At 39.6% G+C, this 18,273-nt stretch overlaps 2 protein-coding genes across 4 annotated transcripts in view; one reads left to right on the forward strand and one right to left on the reverse strand.

Moving 5' to 3' along the window:
• LOC111644605 (protein phosphatase 1 regulatory subunit 1C) overlaps positions 1–3,727 on the forward strand; it is a 9,204-nt gene extending 5,477 nt beyond the window's left edge. The window contains exons 5-6 of one of the 2 annotated variants that reach the window (XM_023393519.2): positions 2,079–2,282; positions 2,839–3,727. In XM_023393519.2, coding sequence (XP_023249287.1) covers positions 2,079–2,282; positions 2,839–2,855 — 221 coding nt within the window. In that variant the 3' untranslated portion in view covers positions 2,856–3,727. The remainder of the gene's footprint in view (positions 1–2,078; positions 2,283–2,838) is intronic. The other variant, XM_023393518.2, reaches the window with a different exon arrangement.
• A 4,729-nt stretch (positions 3,728–8,456) lies between these two features.
• nckap1 (NCK-associated protein 1) overlaps positions 8,457–18,273 on the reverse strand; it is a 33,200-nt gene continuing 23,383 nt past the window's right edge. For both annotated transcript variants that reach the window (XM_023393517.2, XM_023393516.2), the window contains exons 19-31: positions 17,466–17,605; positions 16,867–16,998; positions 16,421–16,639; positions 15,554–15,684; positions 15,317–15,414; positions 14,678–14,771; positions 14,044–14,126; positions 13,707–13,787; positions 13,505–13,598; positions 13,300–13,416; positions 12,061–12,170; positions 11,279–11,368; positions 8,457–11,131 (exon numbers count right to left, since the gene is read on the reverse strand). In XM_023393517.2, coding sequence (XP_023249285.1) covers positions 11,015–11,131; positions 11,279–11,368; positions 12,061–12,170; positions 13,300–13,416; positions 13,505–13,598; positions 13,707–13,787; positions 14,044–14,126; positions 14,678–14,771; positions 15,317–15,414; positions 15,554–15,684; positions 16,421–16,639; positions 16,867–16,998; positions 17,466–17,605 — 1,506 coding nt within the window. In that variant the 3' untranslated portion in view covers positions 8,457–11,014. The remainder of the gene's footprint in view (positions 11,132–11,278; positions 11,369–12,060; positions 12,171–13,299; positions 13,417–13,504; positions 13,599–13,706; positions 13,788–14,043; positions 14,127–14,677; positions 14,772–15,316; positions 15,415–15,553; positions 15,685–16,420; positions 16,640–16,866; positions 16,999–17,465; positions 17,606–18,273) is intronic.

The raw sequence follows: 18,273 nt of genomic DNA on the forward strand, positions 1-18,273 counted from the left end.
GGGGGGGCTGCTGGTGGTTGGGGTTGAAATTGGAATAAACAAGTTGTACCGTGTCTCTACATATCAACCAAATCAATCAGTGGTTTGTTTGTTTGTTTTTTATCATCATGCAAATTACAGCAGTAGATTATAAATTCAAGAATTTCACAAGAAGAAGAAGATGTCTTGGTTTGTTTGTGTATCCAAAGCCTGATATATCTTACTCCTCTCATTAACCTCCTGGGGGCCCCAGGGCAAACATTCATCGCTGGGGCCCCTCTGATCCCCAGTATATATGGCAGTTTACTTATTTCCCTACGCACCCGAAATACTATTGATGACTTATTAATTGTTTAAATCCAATTTTTAAGCAAAAATAACAGAAATTCACTAATTCCAGCTTCTCAAATTTGGATGTTTTTCTTATTAACTTACATGTTATTGACTCAGCAATCACCAACAATCATTCCACCATTCTGATGTTTGATGTGACCATTAACTGAAGCTCCTGACCTGGATCTTCATGATTTGATGCATTGAGCTGCTGCCGCACGATTGGCCGATTGGACGGGAGGATATTTGCGTGAACAACCAGGTGTATAGGTGCTCTAACAACTCGACTCTAATGTTGGGCAGAATTTCAAATTTAGCTGTCGATCAGCAGACGCTGGGTTTTGCCTGTGACTAGAATATCTCAGTATTTCATAAATGAAGATGACGAGAGCATGAGACACGAGGAAGATATTGGATTTCTGACTTGAACATTTATCATGACTTGCAGTGATGTATTGAGCAGCTAATAGTCTTTATCTGGAGAAATCCCTTCTCCGGTTTCACCCACAGTGCAGAGCAGAGAGCACCTGTCTGATGGCTTTCATCTCTAAAAGACTTGTTGTTGTTGTTGATGTCATTTTTTATTTTTTTAATCATCACTTGTGCTGAATAATTAATAGAAAACCGTTCCTGAGCTTTTCATTAGAAAACAGCGATGGGCTCAGAGAAGCAGTGCGGCTTCTGTACCGGCTTTTACAACAGTTTACAAAAGAAGCTGACTCAGTATTTTCTGCGTGTGTGTGTGTGTGTGTGTGTGTGTGTGTGTATGTATTTGATTGAGGTGGAACATGAAATGTGTGCTGTGTGCAGCTGTGCTTTAGCGAGTGTGTAGGGAAGAGGTGGATGTTGTTGGGGGGGGGGGGGCAGAAAAAGGAAGAAAAACATAAAGCGTATTAGTGCGTGTGCAGAGCTCTGAGTGCAGGTTCCGGGAAGTGGAGACCGTAAAAGCTTTTCTTTTATTGATTGATCCCGTCTGAGAGTGTGTGTGCGTGTGTGTGTGTGTGTGTGTGTGTGTGTGTGTGTAGCCCAGTTAGATAATAGCCCTGTGAGTAACTGCCTATGGAACAAATGCATATAAGGCATTTACCTTCTGTAGGATCGAGATTTTATTTATTAATCTGATTAGTTTTTATTCTCACACTGTGGTTTTACAGTATGTCATGATCAGTTTTTTCACGTTGAAGTTGAAATTTTGTTTTTATTTAGACTTAATATGCGTTTAATTTTTTATCTTTAAGCCGACTGCGGTTCGTTTGGTTGGATTTACTTGAATATTTAGTCTCTTCTGGTGCATGACGCAGGATTTTTCAGAGAGACACCTACAAGTCAAACTGAATGTGACACCGACTCAGGAGGAACTAGTTGGAGTTTATTCTTGGACACCTGGAGATATTTATCATGCAGGAGTTTATCAGCAGAAGAGTTTTCAGTAAACTTCGTAGCTGAACACACTGCTAAACATCAAGCCAAGTCAAACATACAAGTGAGACTAATTTCTTTGACCTCTTCCCCCAAAACTCGTGTCGGAGTCGGATATTTGAGGTTTTTACAAGATACTCATCTGCTTTGCTAATCTTTAGTTGGATATTTTTGTCTTCTTGTTTTCTTCACTTTCCAAACAGATATTTTCCCCATTTCCCCCCAAATTTTAATTTAATTTTTAATTAAGTCATGAATTAGTTTTATTTTTTAGTTACTTTGGCTTTTTTTCCCGCTCTGCCTGTAGTTGAAGCGTCTCTCCACTAGAGGTGCTCTTCTCTCCTCAGAGCTTCAGCTGGGGGTGGAGCAACATCTTCTTGGGGCGGGGCTCTCTGAGACAGACGGCCAGCTGAGCCCAATCACAGCGCAGCTCTATGCCGCTGCTACTCTGTGGGCCAATCACAATGGGCCAGAGGAAGCCAACGGGAATGAGGCGAGTCTGCCGTTAGCCAATCAGGAGAGAGGAGTGGCAGAGAGCAACAGTTTAGGGGGTAAACACTTTTTTTTTTTTTTAGACGGAAAAACATACACACTTTGTGCAGCAGTATACTCCAACTCAAATCTAATTTTGTGTCAACTAAAGACTGTACTCACCGCCAGGCCCATTCCTTTAATGGCGACCGCAGTAGCTATAAAAAATGAAATAAAAATGAAATAAAAATAGAGTTATTACATGAAACCAAGACAAAAATACACAGCAAACAGTCAGTGAAGCCTGTGTCTCTGTTTGGCTATAAACCCAAAATACTGTGTCGTATTTAGATTGATTTGGAGTATTCTGTTCTGCCATACACACACCACAACACACACAGACTAGTGTTAATTTATTTAACATAATTATAGTCAATAATACCCAACAAAAAAACATTTTAAAACCTTTTTTATAACCATTTACAAATGATGAGATTGTCCTAAGAGACAAACTGCCATTTCATTGGCCTGATATGTAACTGAAACACTGCATTAATCTGTGTTTTTCATATCAACATTGCAGAATGAAATTTAAACTTCTGCAGCTTTAAGGATCTTTTTTTTTTTTTTTTTTAGCTCTTTGCTACGCCTGAGCTGCTCTTATCAACCCCTGCATGCAGCACACACTACCTGCCCAGCAGTAAACAGCAAACACACACAGTTAGAGACCTGCTGCGGAAGAGAGTCCGACATCAAGCAGCTAAAGAGCCAGACATTTTCCTCAGGAGCTGAAAACACGTCTAAAGAAGGAGAGTGAATATTGGACTTAAACTCAAACACAACTCCAACTTGATGCTAATGTTGCACCATGTCTGGTTTAAGTGTACAGAGGCAGCTTTCTGCTTACACATCAACCATAATAACTTTATTAGTCTGTCCGTGCATTCATCGAGAATATGTAACAGCAATTAAAACCTGACTACATCCACAAAACAAAACCCTGGTGCACACACACTGTCTGTTACTAATGATTCACTGTTTATTTCCATACTAACAGTCTACGTTCTGTAAATCTGACTAACAGCACTAACTCCTCTGTCTCTCCCTCCTTCCTCCTCTTGTGGCTTTGCATGATCTTTCAATTTTGCTATTATCTACCACCCTCCGCTCTCTCTCTCTCTCTCTCCTCCTTTTCTCAGATTTGTCATGCGACCACAAAAAGGAAGCGTCCAGTCCCGACTCCGTCTCCCGATAGCCACCTCTGCCCCCGATCGTCTCTCCATAACCAACTTTCCCCTCCTCCTTCTCACTGCTGTTCATCATTAACTCACTGCTTCACTCCTGTGCTACACATAAACACTGTATGTTTATTTGGCTACAGCTCTCCCGCCCTCTCTTCCATTCACACATACAGACACGTGCACAAACCGAATCTGTGTACATTTAAAATGCTGTCGGCGACGTTGGTCAGGTTTTGCTTGTGTAGAAAACGGCTGTGAATAAAGATGAATTATATTGAAACATTCGCTGAATGTCGGACTATTCTTCCTCCTATAGTGACAGTTTTTATAGTTTGTTTTCAGCCATAAAATACATAAACATAAACATAGAACAAGCGGTTTTATGTTACAGTTGAATAATGGCCAGAAGTCATTCTGCAGTACGTCATGATGTCACAGTGAAGTTGACCTTTCGACCGCTTCGATATAAAATGTCATCCCTTCATCGTTTTATCACGTGTCACAAAATCGTGTTTTGTGACATCACAGTGACATTGACCTTTGACCTCTGACTGCCAAAATCATCCACGAGTCCGTGTGAACAGAACTAACTGTGATGTGGAGGCGTCACAGACCATCAGAAACCTGGACACACAGATATATGATTAACCAGGTGACACTCCGTATCACATCCTGAATATGATTTAAGACCAAGACAACAGGTGCTGACAGGTGAGGACGTGGATGAAAGAAAAGATCACGTTGATGGTGATCTTTACATTTTTAACCAACAGAAGATTTTTACACTATAATGACAACATTTGAGACTTGAATGAATTGTCTTAGTCAAAGACCTAAAACAATGTGACATTTAAACGATGCAGGGACAGAACAGAGATTAAAAACATTAACTATACAAGAATAAATAATAAAAAGATTTTAGAACAGCAGTGGTGTTTTGTTTGTTTGCACCTTTAATGCAGCAATAAATAGCATTACAACAGCTGAAGTGCCTGTGTGTGTCTGTGAATGAGTGTGTTGGTTTATGTAACGTGTGTCCTAGTGTTTTTAATCAGATGATAAATGTCCACAGATGGGATGTGCAGCGAGAGGAAGGGAAAGAAACAAATGGGATCCACGGTAACGGCTCATCAAAACGCACAATCTTCTGGTTTATCTTCAAACCTGTGACCAAATGATGTGCATGTTTTTTCAGTTCATCAGCACCTTGGATTAAATCATTTTACAGTTTAAATTTCTGTCTTTCTGTTACAGGCAGATAAAATTCAGTATGTCCTGTTCTTCTTCAAAGCTTTATCAGATATTTCCTGTTGATGCTACGTTCAGCGTGCAGCTGGAAAAAGGACGATTTATTCGAGGGACTTGCTGTTCACCTTTTACTGCCAACAGTTACTGAGTTTCATTTCGTTTCCAGGACTGTTTCAGTTAATGACTGTGTTTGTGTCGCATGTTGTGACACAGGATAATATTTATCATGCTTTTTTTAAGACTTTGTTTGTTTGCTTTATTAAAGCTAATTAACGTTTTGAATGGGGCTTTTATATAAATAGTAGATTAAACCTGGATTTGTTATTTGTCATTTTCAAAATCAGGTGGTTGTGGTGATGGTTTATGGGTGGGGTGGGGAGGTGGGGGTCTGCAGAGTAATCAGGTTACATAAAAAAAAGCATAATAATACTACTTAAAATGTGGTAACTGGTCACAAACATGAATGTGTTGTGTTTCAGCAGACATATCCCACATAGGATTAAATTCTTGTCATGTAAAATTACTATCTATACTGACATGATCAATGAATGCAGAGTACTATCAACATATGAGTATGTTTAATTTGACATTATTAACAGGTAATTTAAGTAGCGTCTTGTGCGTTGCTGTGGGCTGAGGACCTTTAGGTGTGCGACAAATGAATATTCATTCATTAATTCATTAAATTTAAGTCATGTTTGTGTTTGTGTAGGTAAACTGGAAAGTTCTGTACCCGAGGAGGACGAGGAGGAAGCCATGCCTCAGGCTGACTGATCCAGGAGAGAAGTCTCAGCACACAGGGGGCGACCATTTTATCTCTGCTATTCTGGACAAACCGACAGACGGACTCAGGCGTCCGTCTCAAGTGTAGCACCTACATGACAGGACATTGATTTGAGTGGGAGAGTTGACCTCTGAGCAGTTAACATAAGAAACGTGTTAAACCAGCTTCCTTTACTCTTTAACAAACTGGTCTGGAAACAGCCAACAGAGCCAACTCGCCTCACTTAGCACATTCACCACAATATGACGTCACACAAACTGCCACAGAATCGACTGTTATTGTTTAACTCTAATTTTAAAATCAGAACTTACCTTTATTTTCAATGTTTCAGTTCGTGAATAGGGTGGAAATGTGATTATTCCTTTAACAGAAGCAGCAAACTGATATTCTTCCTTTAACAGAAGCAGCAAACTGATATTCTTCCTTTAACAGAAGCAACAAACTGAGATTCTTCCTTTAACAGAAGCAGCAAATGGAGAACCAATAACAATAACAATAAATGCCATTACAACAGTTAACCTCAAACAGCTGACATTTAAAAACTTTTGGTGGGGAACTTGTAACTTGTTTTAATGCAAACAAAAAACTAAATAAAATTTTTTTCATTTCAAAATTTACACAGTCCAAATTTATTCAAAAGGAAGTAATGGATAAAAGCAACAACTTAGAGGAGCTATTCATAAGTTTTGCTATTGCTACATAGCCAATGCTAGCATTAACAGCTGTTCACTTACCAGTCTAGAAGAAATGTTGTGAGTTCAGCATCAAACTTCAATCCTTTACTCACCAAGAGCTGTCTCCAGAGTTGGAAAGCAATCCTTTTTTTTTTTTTTTTAAACTTCTTATTTTCTTCTACTGAACTTAGCATGGTCACCAGCCCGGTTGGACTGTCTTGTCGTTTTCCGATACCGAGTCACTGTGACATCCAGTCGTAGCACTGCTCAGAGGACGTATTATAACCTCATGTCTTGTAAACATAACAATGGTTAAAGCTCTTGGCAAGACTGGCAAGCAAACAACTGTTAAATGCTAACATAGGTTATGTAGCATTAGCGAAACTTACACGTAGCTCCTTTAAGCTAAATAATTCGCTGTAGATAAAGACACTTCTTTGACCCGCAATAAAGCATCAGTTTACTAATAAAAAACACTAGAAATCTTGATGACAGTTTAAAATATATAAAACAAGGTAGTGCTACAACTGTCGATTACTTTCACAATCCATTGAGCTGCCAATAATTTTTTCATTTTATTGATTAACTGTTTAGTCTATGAAACTTAAAAAAATGGTGGAAAAATCACAACTTCCCCAGAACCCAAGGTGAAGTCTTTAAATGTCTTGTTTTAGTCCAAACCGCATAGATATTCAGTTTGAAATGACGTATGACAGAGAAAAGCAGCAAATCGTCTCATTTGAGAAACTGGAGCCAACAGGATGTTTGGCATTTTTTTTTCAATGTTTTTGCTCGAAAACGACTAAAACGATTGACTATCCTTCTGTCAATCGATTGATTGACCAGCTCTAAACTTACTTAACCTCTTTAAGTACCTGTTGTTTCCTGATTACTAAATAATGACAGGCTGGTTTGGTACTAGTCCTGATCTTAGCTATGCTACGTGGTAGATTATATCTGGGTTATTAACCGCCTTAAGTCTTTTAAAAAAATGTCCGCTGTGTGATCAGAAATGTACGGAAGCCGAGAAAGGCCGTACTCGCACATAACGGAATAATTATCTCGTTGTCTCGAGAAAACAAAGCTCCGTTATCTTGAGGTAACGATATTAAAAAATATTTGCGATTACGGCCTTTCTCGGCTACCGTAGGAATTTGCAGGTTCCTGAAACAACACCTGTAAATTACCCGTAGCCGAATTAATAAAACACAAATGTAACGCAATAAATAATACCTGTAGCTTTTAGCACTGTACTGATGTTTTCAGAGCAGACATTTTAACATGAAACAGAAAAAGGTACAGGTGGAGAGTAGCCATCATTAACGTTATTAATTACACCTGTGCTTTTCCTGCTATGACGTCAGAACGTCACAACGTTATTAGATTATAAAGGAGTTCTTGTTTTTTTTTTTCAAGCTTTTACAAATGTCACAACTATGCAAAAATATCAGTTTACGGTTGACCAGCACAGGTTTGAAATCAGAAGACTTCAATGTACTCTCCTTAAAAATGATGGATCAGTTGAAGAGTCTTGTTTTGTCATTTTATTTTGTTAATCTGTGTATGCAGTATGTATCCTTGTGACTTATAATATTACTAACAGCAATACAACGTCAGCTTTGATTTTGTACGCAATAAACATTAGAATATGGACTATAAGCTACTTTTATGTCCAGGTTTAATGCCATGTCTCCTTCTCTGCGGTATTAGTTTTCTTGGGGAGCCCCCTGGTGGCCTTTGTGTGACACAGCAGCACTGGATGTAAAACACCTGTCTCAGTATATGACTAGTCATGTTAGTGTTTTTTTTAATTAGCTCAGACAGTGTGGGCCTAAAATGTCATTAAAAGGGGTCAAGTTTAGTTTAAATTTAAAATGATATTAGATAATGAAGTTGTAATGTTCAGTGTGTTGTATAAAGCACCGTTCCTTCCATATATCTACACTTTCAGCTGACTGTACACACGAGGGAAAAACAAGTATTTAATGAGTGTTTCTGCAGCGTTAAGACTTTTCTAATACCACATTATATGCAATTTAATACTTTTTTCATGGTCATAGGGTTTACAATATTATAGAATTATGTTGGGAACTAGTGCTATTATTTGTTTCCAATTGACGACTGTATTTTCTAAAGGTATTTCCCCATTTAAAGCAGTGTTTTGATTCAGTCTTTTCGTAATCGGATCAAACGGCATCAATTACCAAAACTGGCTCGTTCAGGGAAAATTTTCCCACTTACCGGTTTTACATCTCATCTCATCTCAGCTGAGGCCGTTCACACGAACCAGCGCCACACACTCACAGCTCAGGTCTGACACAGCCCTAAAGTTTATTTTATTCATGTCATTTAAGTTACACGGTGGAATTAGAGCCACAAAAAAGAGGTTAGAAAGAAAACAGCAACCATTCCACATCAAATGGCAGAATGTGTCCATGGATCTGTCCACACATGCTCATAATGCACTCTACTGACCGGATACACAGTAGAAACACACTCCATCTACTGTGAGGGGGTAGAAACTTAATTTACTAGACTTTAGTGTATTCCTGCTACATAGTGTTAATGTTACTTCACTTTGCAACTGCTTCTGAATTCGAACTTTAAACTGTCCTGAGTAGTATGCAGTATGAGCTTTCAGACAGAGCCCTGGTGTTAGTAATACATCAGCAGAGGGCTGGCATAAAGGGAGCATGGTTCGTGTATGTGTCTCAGTATGTAGCCCTTGCCATGCCTTGATTGAGAAAAAAAAACAAAAAAACAAACAAAAAAAAACCCCCAAAAACAAAAGAGACTGCACTTTGTAAAAGTCGTCCGTCTGTCTGGAAGCCGTCTGTCCTAAAAGGTCCCGAACAACCGTCGCAAAAATGTAACTGCTCATAAGGAAAGTTCATTGGAGGATGCCCCATCGACCGCAGTTTACAAATCCAGTGAAAACATCACCAAGAGTGCACACATATATATATATATATAAATATATATAAACATATATATTTTTATATATATTTCATCTTATTGCAGCTCCAGGTTTTTGCTGACTTTCACAATCGTTTGACATCGATTAGGATTTAGATGTTTGTCTGCAAGGGAATTGGTTAATTTGATCAAAGTTAAGTACTAACATGTTTATCTAACCTCGGAGTGTAGATGGCGACCTCTCAACAGCTGTTTAGAAATTAGATGCAAAATTTCCCTCAATAAAATAAAAACAAAACAAAAAAAGAAAACCGTAACATTTCAGTCTTTTTCCAGAAGCCAGAAGTTTCCATAAATTATTTAGCAAGAGACCAAATAGATTATATGTTCTACTGGTTCGCTCATCTATACTTTACCCCATTGGAGAAACAGAGTAGCAACTACTGGACTTTAACTTAAACAGGAGAGTTAACCAACAACAGCTGAGGGGAAAATCTGCAGGTCCTCGACAGCAGGATGGGACGCATGCTCCACACATGGTAAAGTGTATTGGGACCATGCTGCGTGGTGATGCTGCACTTTAAATAAAACTGACTGATTGGTTGATGCCTACACTGTAGTATCACTGCAGTATTTTTTATCTTTTTTCATTTTTAAAGTTTGTTCCCACTGTAAAAGAAACCGCTTCTGTTCACTGAGCTGCCGCAGAGTCAGGCGGATTGTTCCGATAAACCGTCCACACATTTAAAATGGCATCTCACCCATTAATACCCAAACACTCCACCACTTCCAAGCCCTGATACACAATTTTTAGTGTCAACACATTTGGCAAATTCGTCATCATCATTGTCGTCATCATAAAAATAACAAAACATGAACATTAAAAACAGACGAGTTCAGTTCACATCAAAGTAGAATACAGATATTATATCTTTACCCACAAAAAGTTTGTTTACGACTAGCTAGAAAAAAGAAAGAAAACATCACCATGTTATACAAGTGTGTGTCTGTCTGTGTGTTTTCACTATGAAATGCTGAAATATTAGTGTTAGACGTCCCATATCTGCTCATGATGTCTGTCAGTCCGTGTGTGTGTGTGTGTGTGTGTGTGTGTGTGTGTATATAAGTGTAAACTTACATTAACAAGCAACATGTCTTTCATTAAACACAGGATCCTCACCCGCCCTCGTCAGTAAAAGCAAAAAAGAAAAACAAAACAAAACAAAAAAAAAAACCCACATCACATCAGAGTCATTTGCATTCCCAAAGTAAAAGCATCCAAATCCATCACCACATAGAAGTCGTCAGCCGGCCACTAAAAATCTCAAATCTTCCATTGAAAAACAAAAAACTAAAAAAAAAAAACTAAAAAAAAAATACAAACAAAAAAAGAGAATATTTTAGTGTCAACTATATATATACTATATATTTATATTTTTGTTCTTTTATACCAACCAAACATATGGTATATTATGTGTTGCTATGGTTATGGTCCCTGGCAACATCATGAAAAAAGTACAATGATTAAAATAAAGACACTGATCCCCCAACTTCATCCAGCTAGTGTTTTATCTGCGTTTATGTTTCTGCCTAATTTCAGTGTTTCTTCTTTTTCTGTTTTGACTTTTGTGGAATGAATTGTGTGTGTTTTACATCTTCTATTGGAGTTTATTAGTTTAGTGTGCAGCATTTTGTTCTGGATTTAGTGTGGTCTTGTTTAAATGCTACACGTTTGGTGTTTTTGCGGGTGTCGACACTTTGTGTGTGCGCATGTCGACGCCGACTGTGTTTTCGTTGTCAGGATAGTACGCTGAGGCATTGTAGGCATAGTTTAGTGTTTAGTTTGTCTCTAGTGTACGCTGTTAGTGTGTGTTTGTTGTCGCATGAGCGCTAATGCGCTAATGGTAGACAGCATATTGGGGCCTTTTGCTGTGTGTTTACTGTGTTTTCTATGCATTAGCGCTGATGCTCTGTTTATAGACGGCGTGGTAGGCGTTTCGCAGCAGGACATAGGGGAAACAGGACTCCAGCAGGTCCATGGTCAGGAAGGGAGACTCCTGCACGATCTGAAACACAGAAGAGACCCCACACACACACACACACACACACAGACTGTTAGATAATAGAAATACATTAATATGGTCTTCCGCCTACATCTCCACATGAAGTTGTGTTAGTACTAAGCAACGTTTCCTCTGTCTTTTGTCTCTCACCATGTCCAGCAGCAGGTAGACAGATTCTCTGTTACGTGTCGTCATCTTGTCCGTCTCCTGGCCGATCTTCAGCAGGCTGGATGAGGCCAGCTACACACACACACACACACACACACACACACACACACACACACACACACACACGTTAGAGAGTTGTGGAACATATTGTGTTTCACTCGTTATATTAAACCTCAGCATGTGTTTAAGGGGATAATGCAGCAGCAGGACCTCTGATACTTCTTAGCTTTACGTTCCTGCTTCCCGCTTAGGACGGCATTTATTTTTTATCACTACATTGATTCCTCTGGTCTGATCCACCTGTATTCAGTGGTTTTTATTAGCTGCTACAGTGATAGAGAGAGGGAGCCACAGTCCAGAACCAAAGCAGGGATGTTGTGTCTACGACCAGCAGCAAAATGAAAGCTCTGATAATAAAGTTGCTGAACTACATGTGAAAAATATCACATTGTGATTATTTTGACAGATATTGCGATACAGTAATTTTTGCTTTTCACTTTCAAAAAATATAAAAATGTGATTTTCTGTTCAAAATAAGCCTGTTCCTTCACATATGATTTGCTGATTGTAGCAACGCTTCATTTATAATCAGATGTTGTGACACATTTTACCTTTATTTTAAAATAAATAAAAACTGCAGCTCCTGCGATTTGGACATTGCACTTGGCCATAATGCGATTCTGATTATCATGGAATGACACATAAATAAATTTAAAAAAAAGTTAAAATATAATTCTGAATTAAATAATATCTGTTGGTCTTACAGCCAGGAACTCTTTGAGGCGGTCCTCTATGCTTCCCTTGTGGATGGTGAAGAGAGCAGCAGCGATCTGGTTGATGGCTTTGGCCAGGCAGTGGATGTTGTTACAGTGGCCTGTAGGGGGCAGCAAACACACAGTTACTGACAGAATAAGAAGACATCATGCGTATTTGAAAATCAATTAGTTCTGGGTTAATTTCTGACGTGTGTGTCTCTTCAAGACTCCCACAGCTGAGGGACACACACGGAGGTGGGACTCCCCGTGCAGCGGGTGGGAAATATGGATTCCATTTTTTTTTTTTTTGTTGTATTTCATGCAGATGACGGCCATTATGTGTGAATGTGAGGTGCATAAAGAGCATGAGAGTATAAAATATGTGCATGTAATTCTTAGTTCACAAAATGGTTCGCGTGACTGCGCTGCCGCCTTGTATTGAGATGTGCTGTCAGGAAACCAATTGCTGCCCGATATGTGGTCTGCATACTAACAATGGTGGAGCCCATTACAACTCATTATGCTTTTCAAATGTCCCTTATTAACAATGGCGCCTTTCATTTCAAGGTTGTTAGCAGGCAATGTCTTGATAATTCATCCTTGAGACGAAAGTCTTTGATACCTTATCAAAAGCCTCATTTAACTACAACACTGTGTCTCCATTACACTAAAAACCCTGTTTATTTAACTGAAGAAATCTTTTCACTGACAAACATGCATCAAATAGGATTAAACAGGCCACAACGAGAAAACTGACCTCTAAAAATGCATTAGTATTTTCATAATTTAAAAAGTATACATAATGAAGGTATGAAATGGCTCTTGTGCACATAAATGAATCAGTGTGAGGGCACGAGGTCCGTTTCATTTACATGCAGAACAGTCGTGTGGCGTTCATGCAGTAAATGATGTTCTCTACAATGTGTAGTATTTTCTCCTGCGCCGTTCTCAGGCTCTGCACAACGATTAGTCAATCGATTAGTCGAAGGACAGAACATTAAACATAAACTACTGTGATAATCATTAACCCTTTCAGTCTTTTTTTTTTTTAGAGCAATAGGTTTCCACTTCTTACATGTGAGAATTCGCTGCTATTCAAAGGCTTTTATTTAAATAAATTGACTGAGTTTTGGATGGTAGGTCAGACAAGAGAAATAATCCTCAGTCGTAGCCGTGGTAACTACATTTTTATTACTTCTGTGGTAAAAATCTGGGCGAGAATTGCTTCACGACAGCGTGGCGTCCTACCTTCGATGGCGGGGCTGTACTGGGACATCACGTTGCTCGCCAGCGTCGGCAGGGAAACGGCCACAAACACCATTAGCAGGCAGGCGATCTTATACTCCTCCTCTGGACTGATGTTCTCTGCACAGATGCATTAAGAAGGTCATCATATGATATGATGGAAGATGGATTCAGTTCTCGTTTGTGTGTATGTGTGTTTGAGTCTCACCACTTTTTTGCGAGGACAGAGCCACCACCAGAGCCGGGTCGATCTCGCAGGGTAAACCCGCTGCTGACGACAGCTCGTAGACATTCATGGCCACCTGGAAACGGACGAAAACATTTACACAAGGAGAACAGAAGGAGAAGGAGACGACACCTGAACACTAACAACAGGTTTTTATTTTTTTACGTGTCTGGGAGCGTTTCACCTTCATGTCCGTCTCTCGGGGAATGTGGTCCTTGAAATCTTCCACCGAACTGACCAGGAAAGGAATATGACAGGATAACACCTGGAGAAAGCGGAGACGGAGACGATCCAGTGAGAGCGCGATGCGGCATCGGTAACGTGGCGAGACATCGTCCGAAATATTAAAATCTGACATTCACGGGGGTTGGAACAGGATCATTTTCTGGCTGGCTTTCTAATTCCATCCATTTGTTGCACTTGAATTAATGTGTGTGTGTGTGTGTGTGTGTGTGTGTGTGTGTGTGTGTGTGTGTGTGTGTGTGTGTGTGTGTGTGTGTGTGTGTGTATGTGTGTCTTACATCTCTCAGAGCTTCCTGAGCGAGGGAGCGGAAGGACAAAATGACTCCAATGATGGTCATCCTCTTCAAAACACTGTCCACAGCTACAAACACACACCAAAAACAAACATCAGCACAATGATCAGTAAATCAATGACAGTGAAATATCACACTAATTAATCTTCAATCAAGTAATTCACAGCTAAGAACAAAGCCGCTTTACTTTTCAGCCGCGTGCTGCTGAGCGTTTGTATCGACTTTTAATTGTCTTTCAGTCGCCTCGAAACACTTTCACAAGTTTACAACAAGTGTGTTAACACATTGTAAACAATAGGAGAAAATAAAGACGCGGCTTCTCCAATCAAACCGAGAGGCTTTTACTCAGACATGAAAACAAGTCAGGACAGCACACTGTCAGCGGAGCCGCCAGAGGAATGTGAACATAGTTAAACATCAGTTGTCAAACACACACTATTTCATACAGAGGGTATTTAGCACGTTACAGTCGCCACATTATCAGTATTTTGCAGCTGCGTGAAAAGCTACTTAGCAAGTGTGTGTGTGTGTATGTATGTATGTGTGTGTGTGTGTATATATATATGTGTGTATATGTGTTAGTGTGTGTGTGTGTGTGTGTGTGTGAGTGTGAGATTACAGGTGAGCTTCTTGAAGAGCGCAGCCATGTGGTCTGGTTTGTCGAAACTTGTCCTCATCTGGGTCAGAACCTCCATGTTCTCCACCACCAGTTTCTACACAGAGACAAACACACACAAAAAAATTAATTTTTCATACAGTAGGATTATAATTTTCATTTCTATTCATTAAAAAAAAATATATATATATATGTGTGTGTATGAGCGTCAAGGCCATTCTTCATCATATGTGCAACTGTTCCATACTCCAAGTTACAAGTTTACAAACCTGTTATATCTATTGCTTTAGTTATAATATAAAAAATATCAATATAATATAAAAATAATAATATAAAAAAAAGCTACTTAATTATCCACTATATAAACTGTCTAAACTAACGTCTGGAAAGTGTTTATTTTCAAATCTGTTAGTTCCTTTGATTAGGACAAAACAGTGTGTTGATAAAGATGTTGATACTAAGTCGTCATGTACATAAGATGAAGGTAATTAGCTAATCAGTGCTCGTCTCTGGCTAGACTTTTAATTGAAGTAGATCCTGTGAGGTTAAAACTTTATTTTGTGTGAATTGGCATAAAACCGTGTGTGTGTGTGTGTGTGTGTGTGTGTGTGTGTGTGTGTGTGTGTGTGTGTGCGTGTGTACCTTCAACTCTGCGACCTGTGATGAGATGTGCCACATCAGACTCTCGCTGAGGAACTTCATACCGTACGGCCCCAACAGCTCTGACAGCGAACGCATCTCTGTGAAGTAACGCGCACAAATAATTACAACACGTCCGATCCTCCGCACGCTTTTAGCGGAAAATATAAAATGTGGACACGGCAGTTGGTGTTTACACAAAACAGTGAGTTTGTGAACAACCCGCTCGTGTGTTTGTACCAGAGATGTCGGAGTATTCCTCAGCGTTGAAAGTCAGTTCGTTCTCGGTGGGCAGGTTGACGAAGGCCTTCATGGCGGGGAAGTAGGCGATGTGTCCGTTACTGACCTGACGGAGCAGCGTCTCCAAGTACCTAAACACACAAACACGCATAATACTTGCTGAGTATGGGTTACATGTTTTAATATATCCTCCTTTAGCAGGAGCATCACTGTTTGTTGTAAATTTTAAAACCACATTTACTTCAGAAATAACTGTGATTGTGTTGCTAAATAGGATTTTAATCCGTCTGTAGGAGGCTTTTATGTAAAAAGCAAATCCCATCATCAGAAAACTAAAGTCAGCAATAGGCTCCTTAATACACTGATGCACCACTTTCCATTGTTTTGGTTATGTTTGTTTGATTGTTTGTTTTAAACGGAACATTTAACTTCCTCTCTTGAACCTTCCCCCCCAAATCAAAGAGAGAAATAAACAATATCCAAAAACAAGTCCTGAACTTTAAACCAACAACAACTATCCTGCAGGTTCTGTGCCCAAAATAGCAAAGTCTGACATTTAGTTGTTTGTGCTGCAGCAATTTCCTGCAGGGACAAACTAAAACCCTGTAATGTTAAAAGCCATTTTCCTTCTGCAGAGCAATAAAAATCAGACGTTTTGTCAATGGTTATAATAAAAAAGAGTTTTCTCGCAACTGGAAATCTGTGAACACAGGCTCCAAGAAAAAGCTGTTTGAGAGAAGAAAAACCATTCAACTCGTTTTCCTTTTCTGGTTCAATCATTTGAAGTCATGATGGTTTTGAGGATTCCTCTTCTTTGGATTATTGCATATTCCTGCAGGTTTAAACGCAGGTTTAAGGAGAACGTACCAGTTTGTGTACAGACTGGTGATGGTGGGTTCGCCGTGGCTGTCCAGGTGCTGCGTCTGCTGCAGGAGCACGTTGTTGAAGACCCGGGTGATGTCGATGGTGACGTAGTTCTCTATGGACTGCAGCACGGTCATGTAGGCCCGTACGCTGGTCAGCAGCTCACTGGGCTTGGCTATCTCCTGAGTAGCCTGGTTGTACATAGTCATCCCCACTATGGACCTGGCGACAGTCAGAGATTTAACAAGGTCAGTTCAGCAGAACACACAAACTGGTAAGAGCAAAGAACTGACTAAAACTACTTTTTAAACTCCTGATGGCCGTCTGTAAGGATGATGCTTCTTCTATTCGTTGATAGCTAAATGTCTAGTATCTAATTAATAAAAAAAAAAAAAAAAAGGTAGACGCTGCGCCTAAACTGAAAAATAAAAAAGTGCGTGCGTGTTTACTTGGTAAATCGGATCTCCAGGTGTGAGGTGAGGTACTCTCTCGGTGTGAAAGTGTGCTCCCAGACCACCAAGTTGGGAACGTAGTTGATGGAGAAGCAGAGTTCAGATAACGCTGTGTGGAGTTTATCCAGACTGGAAGAAGAAACAAAACAAAAAGGTCAAAACAGACTCAGCATGATGAAACTTTTAATGGATCTTTATCTGGACATAAAGAAAACACTGGAAACGGAGGAGGTATAGAAATATACAAGTGGCAGAAACCACTGAACACACGGGGGACATGAAGGTAACACCGGAGACGTGCGAAACAACAACAGCGTGACTCAATATGTACAAACGATACAGCAACAATTTGAGCTGTTTACACGAGCGTCAGCAGCTGTTCTCGTTACTACTGCATGAACAAAAGAGCCGTGTTTAATGGTGTTAATGGGAATTCAAACCGACAATAAAAACAAGGTTATTAATCCATTATTAATAACTATGACAGAAACAGTAGCAATGACTAATTAATACAAAGAGACAAAGAGACAAAAAAAGAGTGAAAATGAATCAGGAACAGATCAAGATGGTTAAATCTTCTGTCTTTGGTTACTGACTTGGTGACCAGTAGTCTGTTCTTCCTCATGCTCTCCACTCCCGGTTTCTCCCTCTCCGGCTCGCCTTTCTTCCCCGTCGCCTTCTTGCTCTTCTTGTTCACGGCCTGGCTGATGGTTTTCGCACAGTGCTTGGGAAGCAGCTAGAGAGAGAGAGAGAGAGAGAGACGGGTGGAAGAAAAGAGAGAGAGATTATTAGCTGCCTGGCTGTTTTTATATAAAGTAAGAAGTGAAACCAGTGAACAGATAAAGATGAATCTAAGCAGCTTTCAATGACAAGCATCAACAAAGGACTCGCAGCATTATTGTGACAGCATGTAATGGGCATATAAAAGTCTGTTTGTTTCTGGCTTGCTGCTGTGTCAAATCTCATCACATCAGAGAATTTGTTTGTGGGACTTTATTTTTAAAAAGGATATGTTGAGAAAACTTTCGGTCTTTATGAACCAGCTGCTTCCGGATCAAGACACAAAAGTTCTCACAGTCTGTGCTGCTTCATTTTCTCATTGTTAAAGGAATAGTTCCATGTTTTTGGGAAATGCTCTCTTTCTCTCTTTCTGGCAGAGAGTCAGATGAGAATATTGATCCCACTCTCATTTCTGATCAATATCACTCTTGGATGAGTCTCCACTGGTGCAGCACACAACCCCATGTAAAACAGTGAATTGTGGATTTCACACTTTGTTATTTGTTTTTTTTTTTTACAGATTAAACAAATGAGATATAATGTGTTAATTGGTGAGCTTTAGAGGAGCTGAGCCAGGCCAGCTGCTTCCAGTCTTTATGCAAAGCTATGCTAAGCTAAGCTAAC

This window comes from Seriola lalandi, unplaced genomic scaffold, assembly GCF_002814215.2.
Source record: "Seriola lalandi dorsalis isolate HSWRI2012SDOR001 ecotype SW California unplaced genomic scaffold, Sedor1 jcf7180002054937, whole genome shotgun sequence".
NCBI classification, from domain to species: Eukaryota; Metazoa; Chordata; class Actinopteri; order Carangiformes; family Carangidae; genus Seriola; species Seriola lalandi.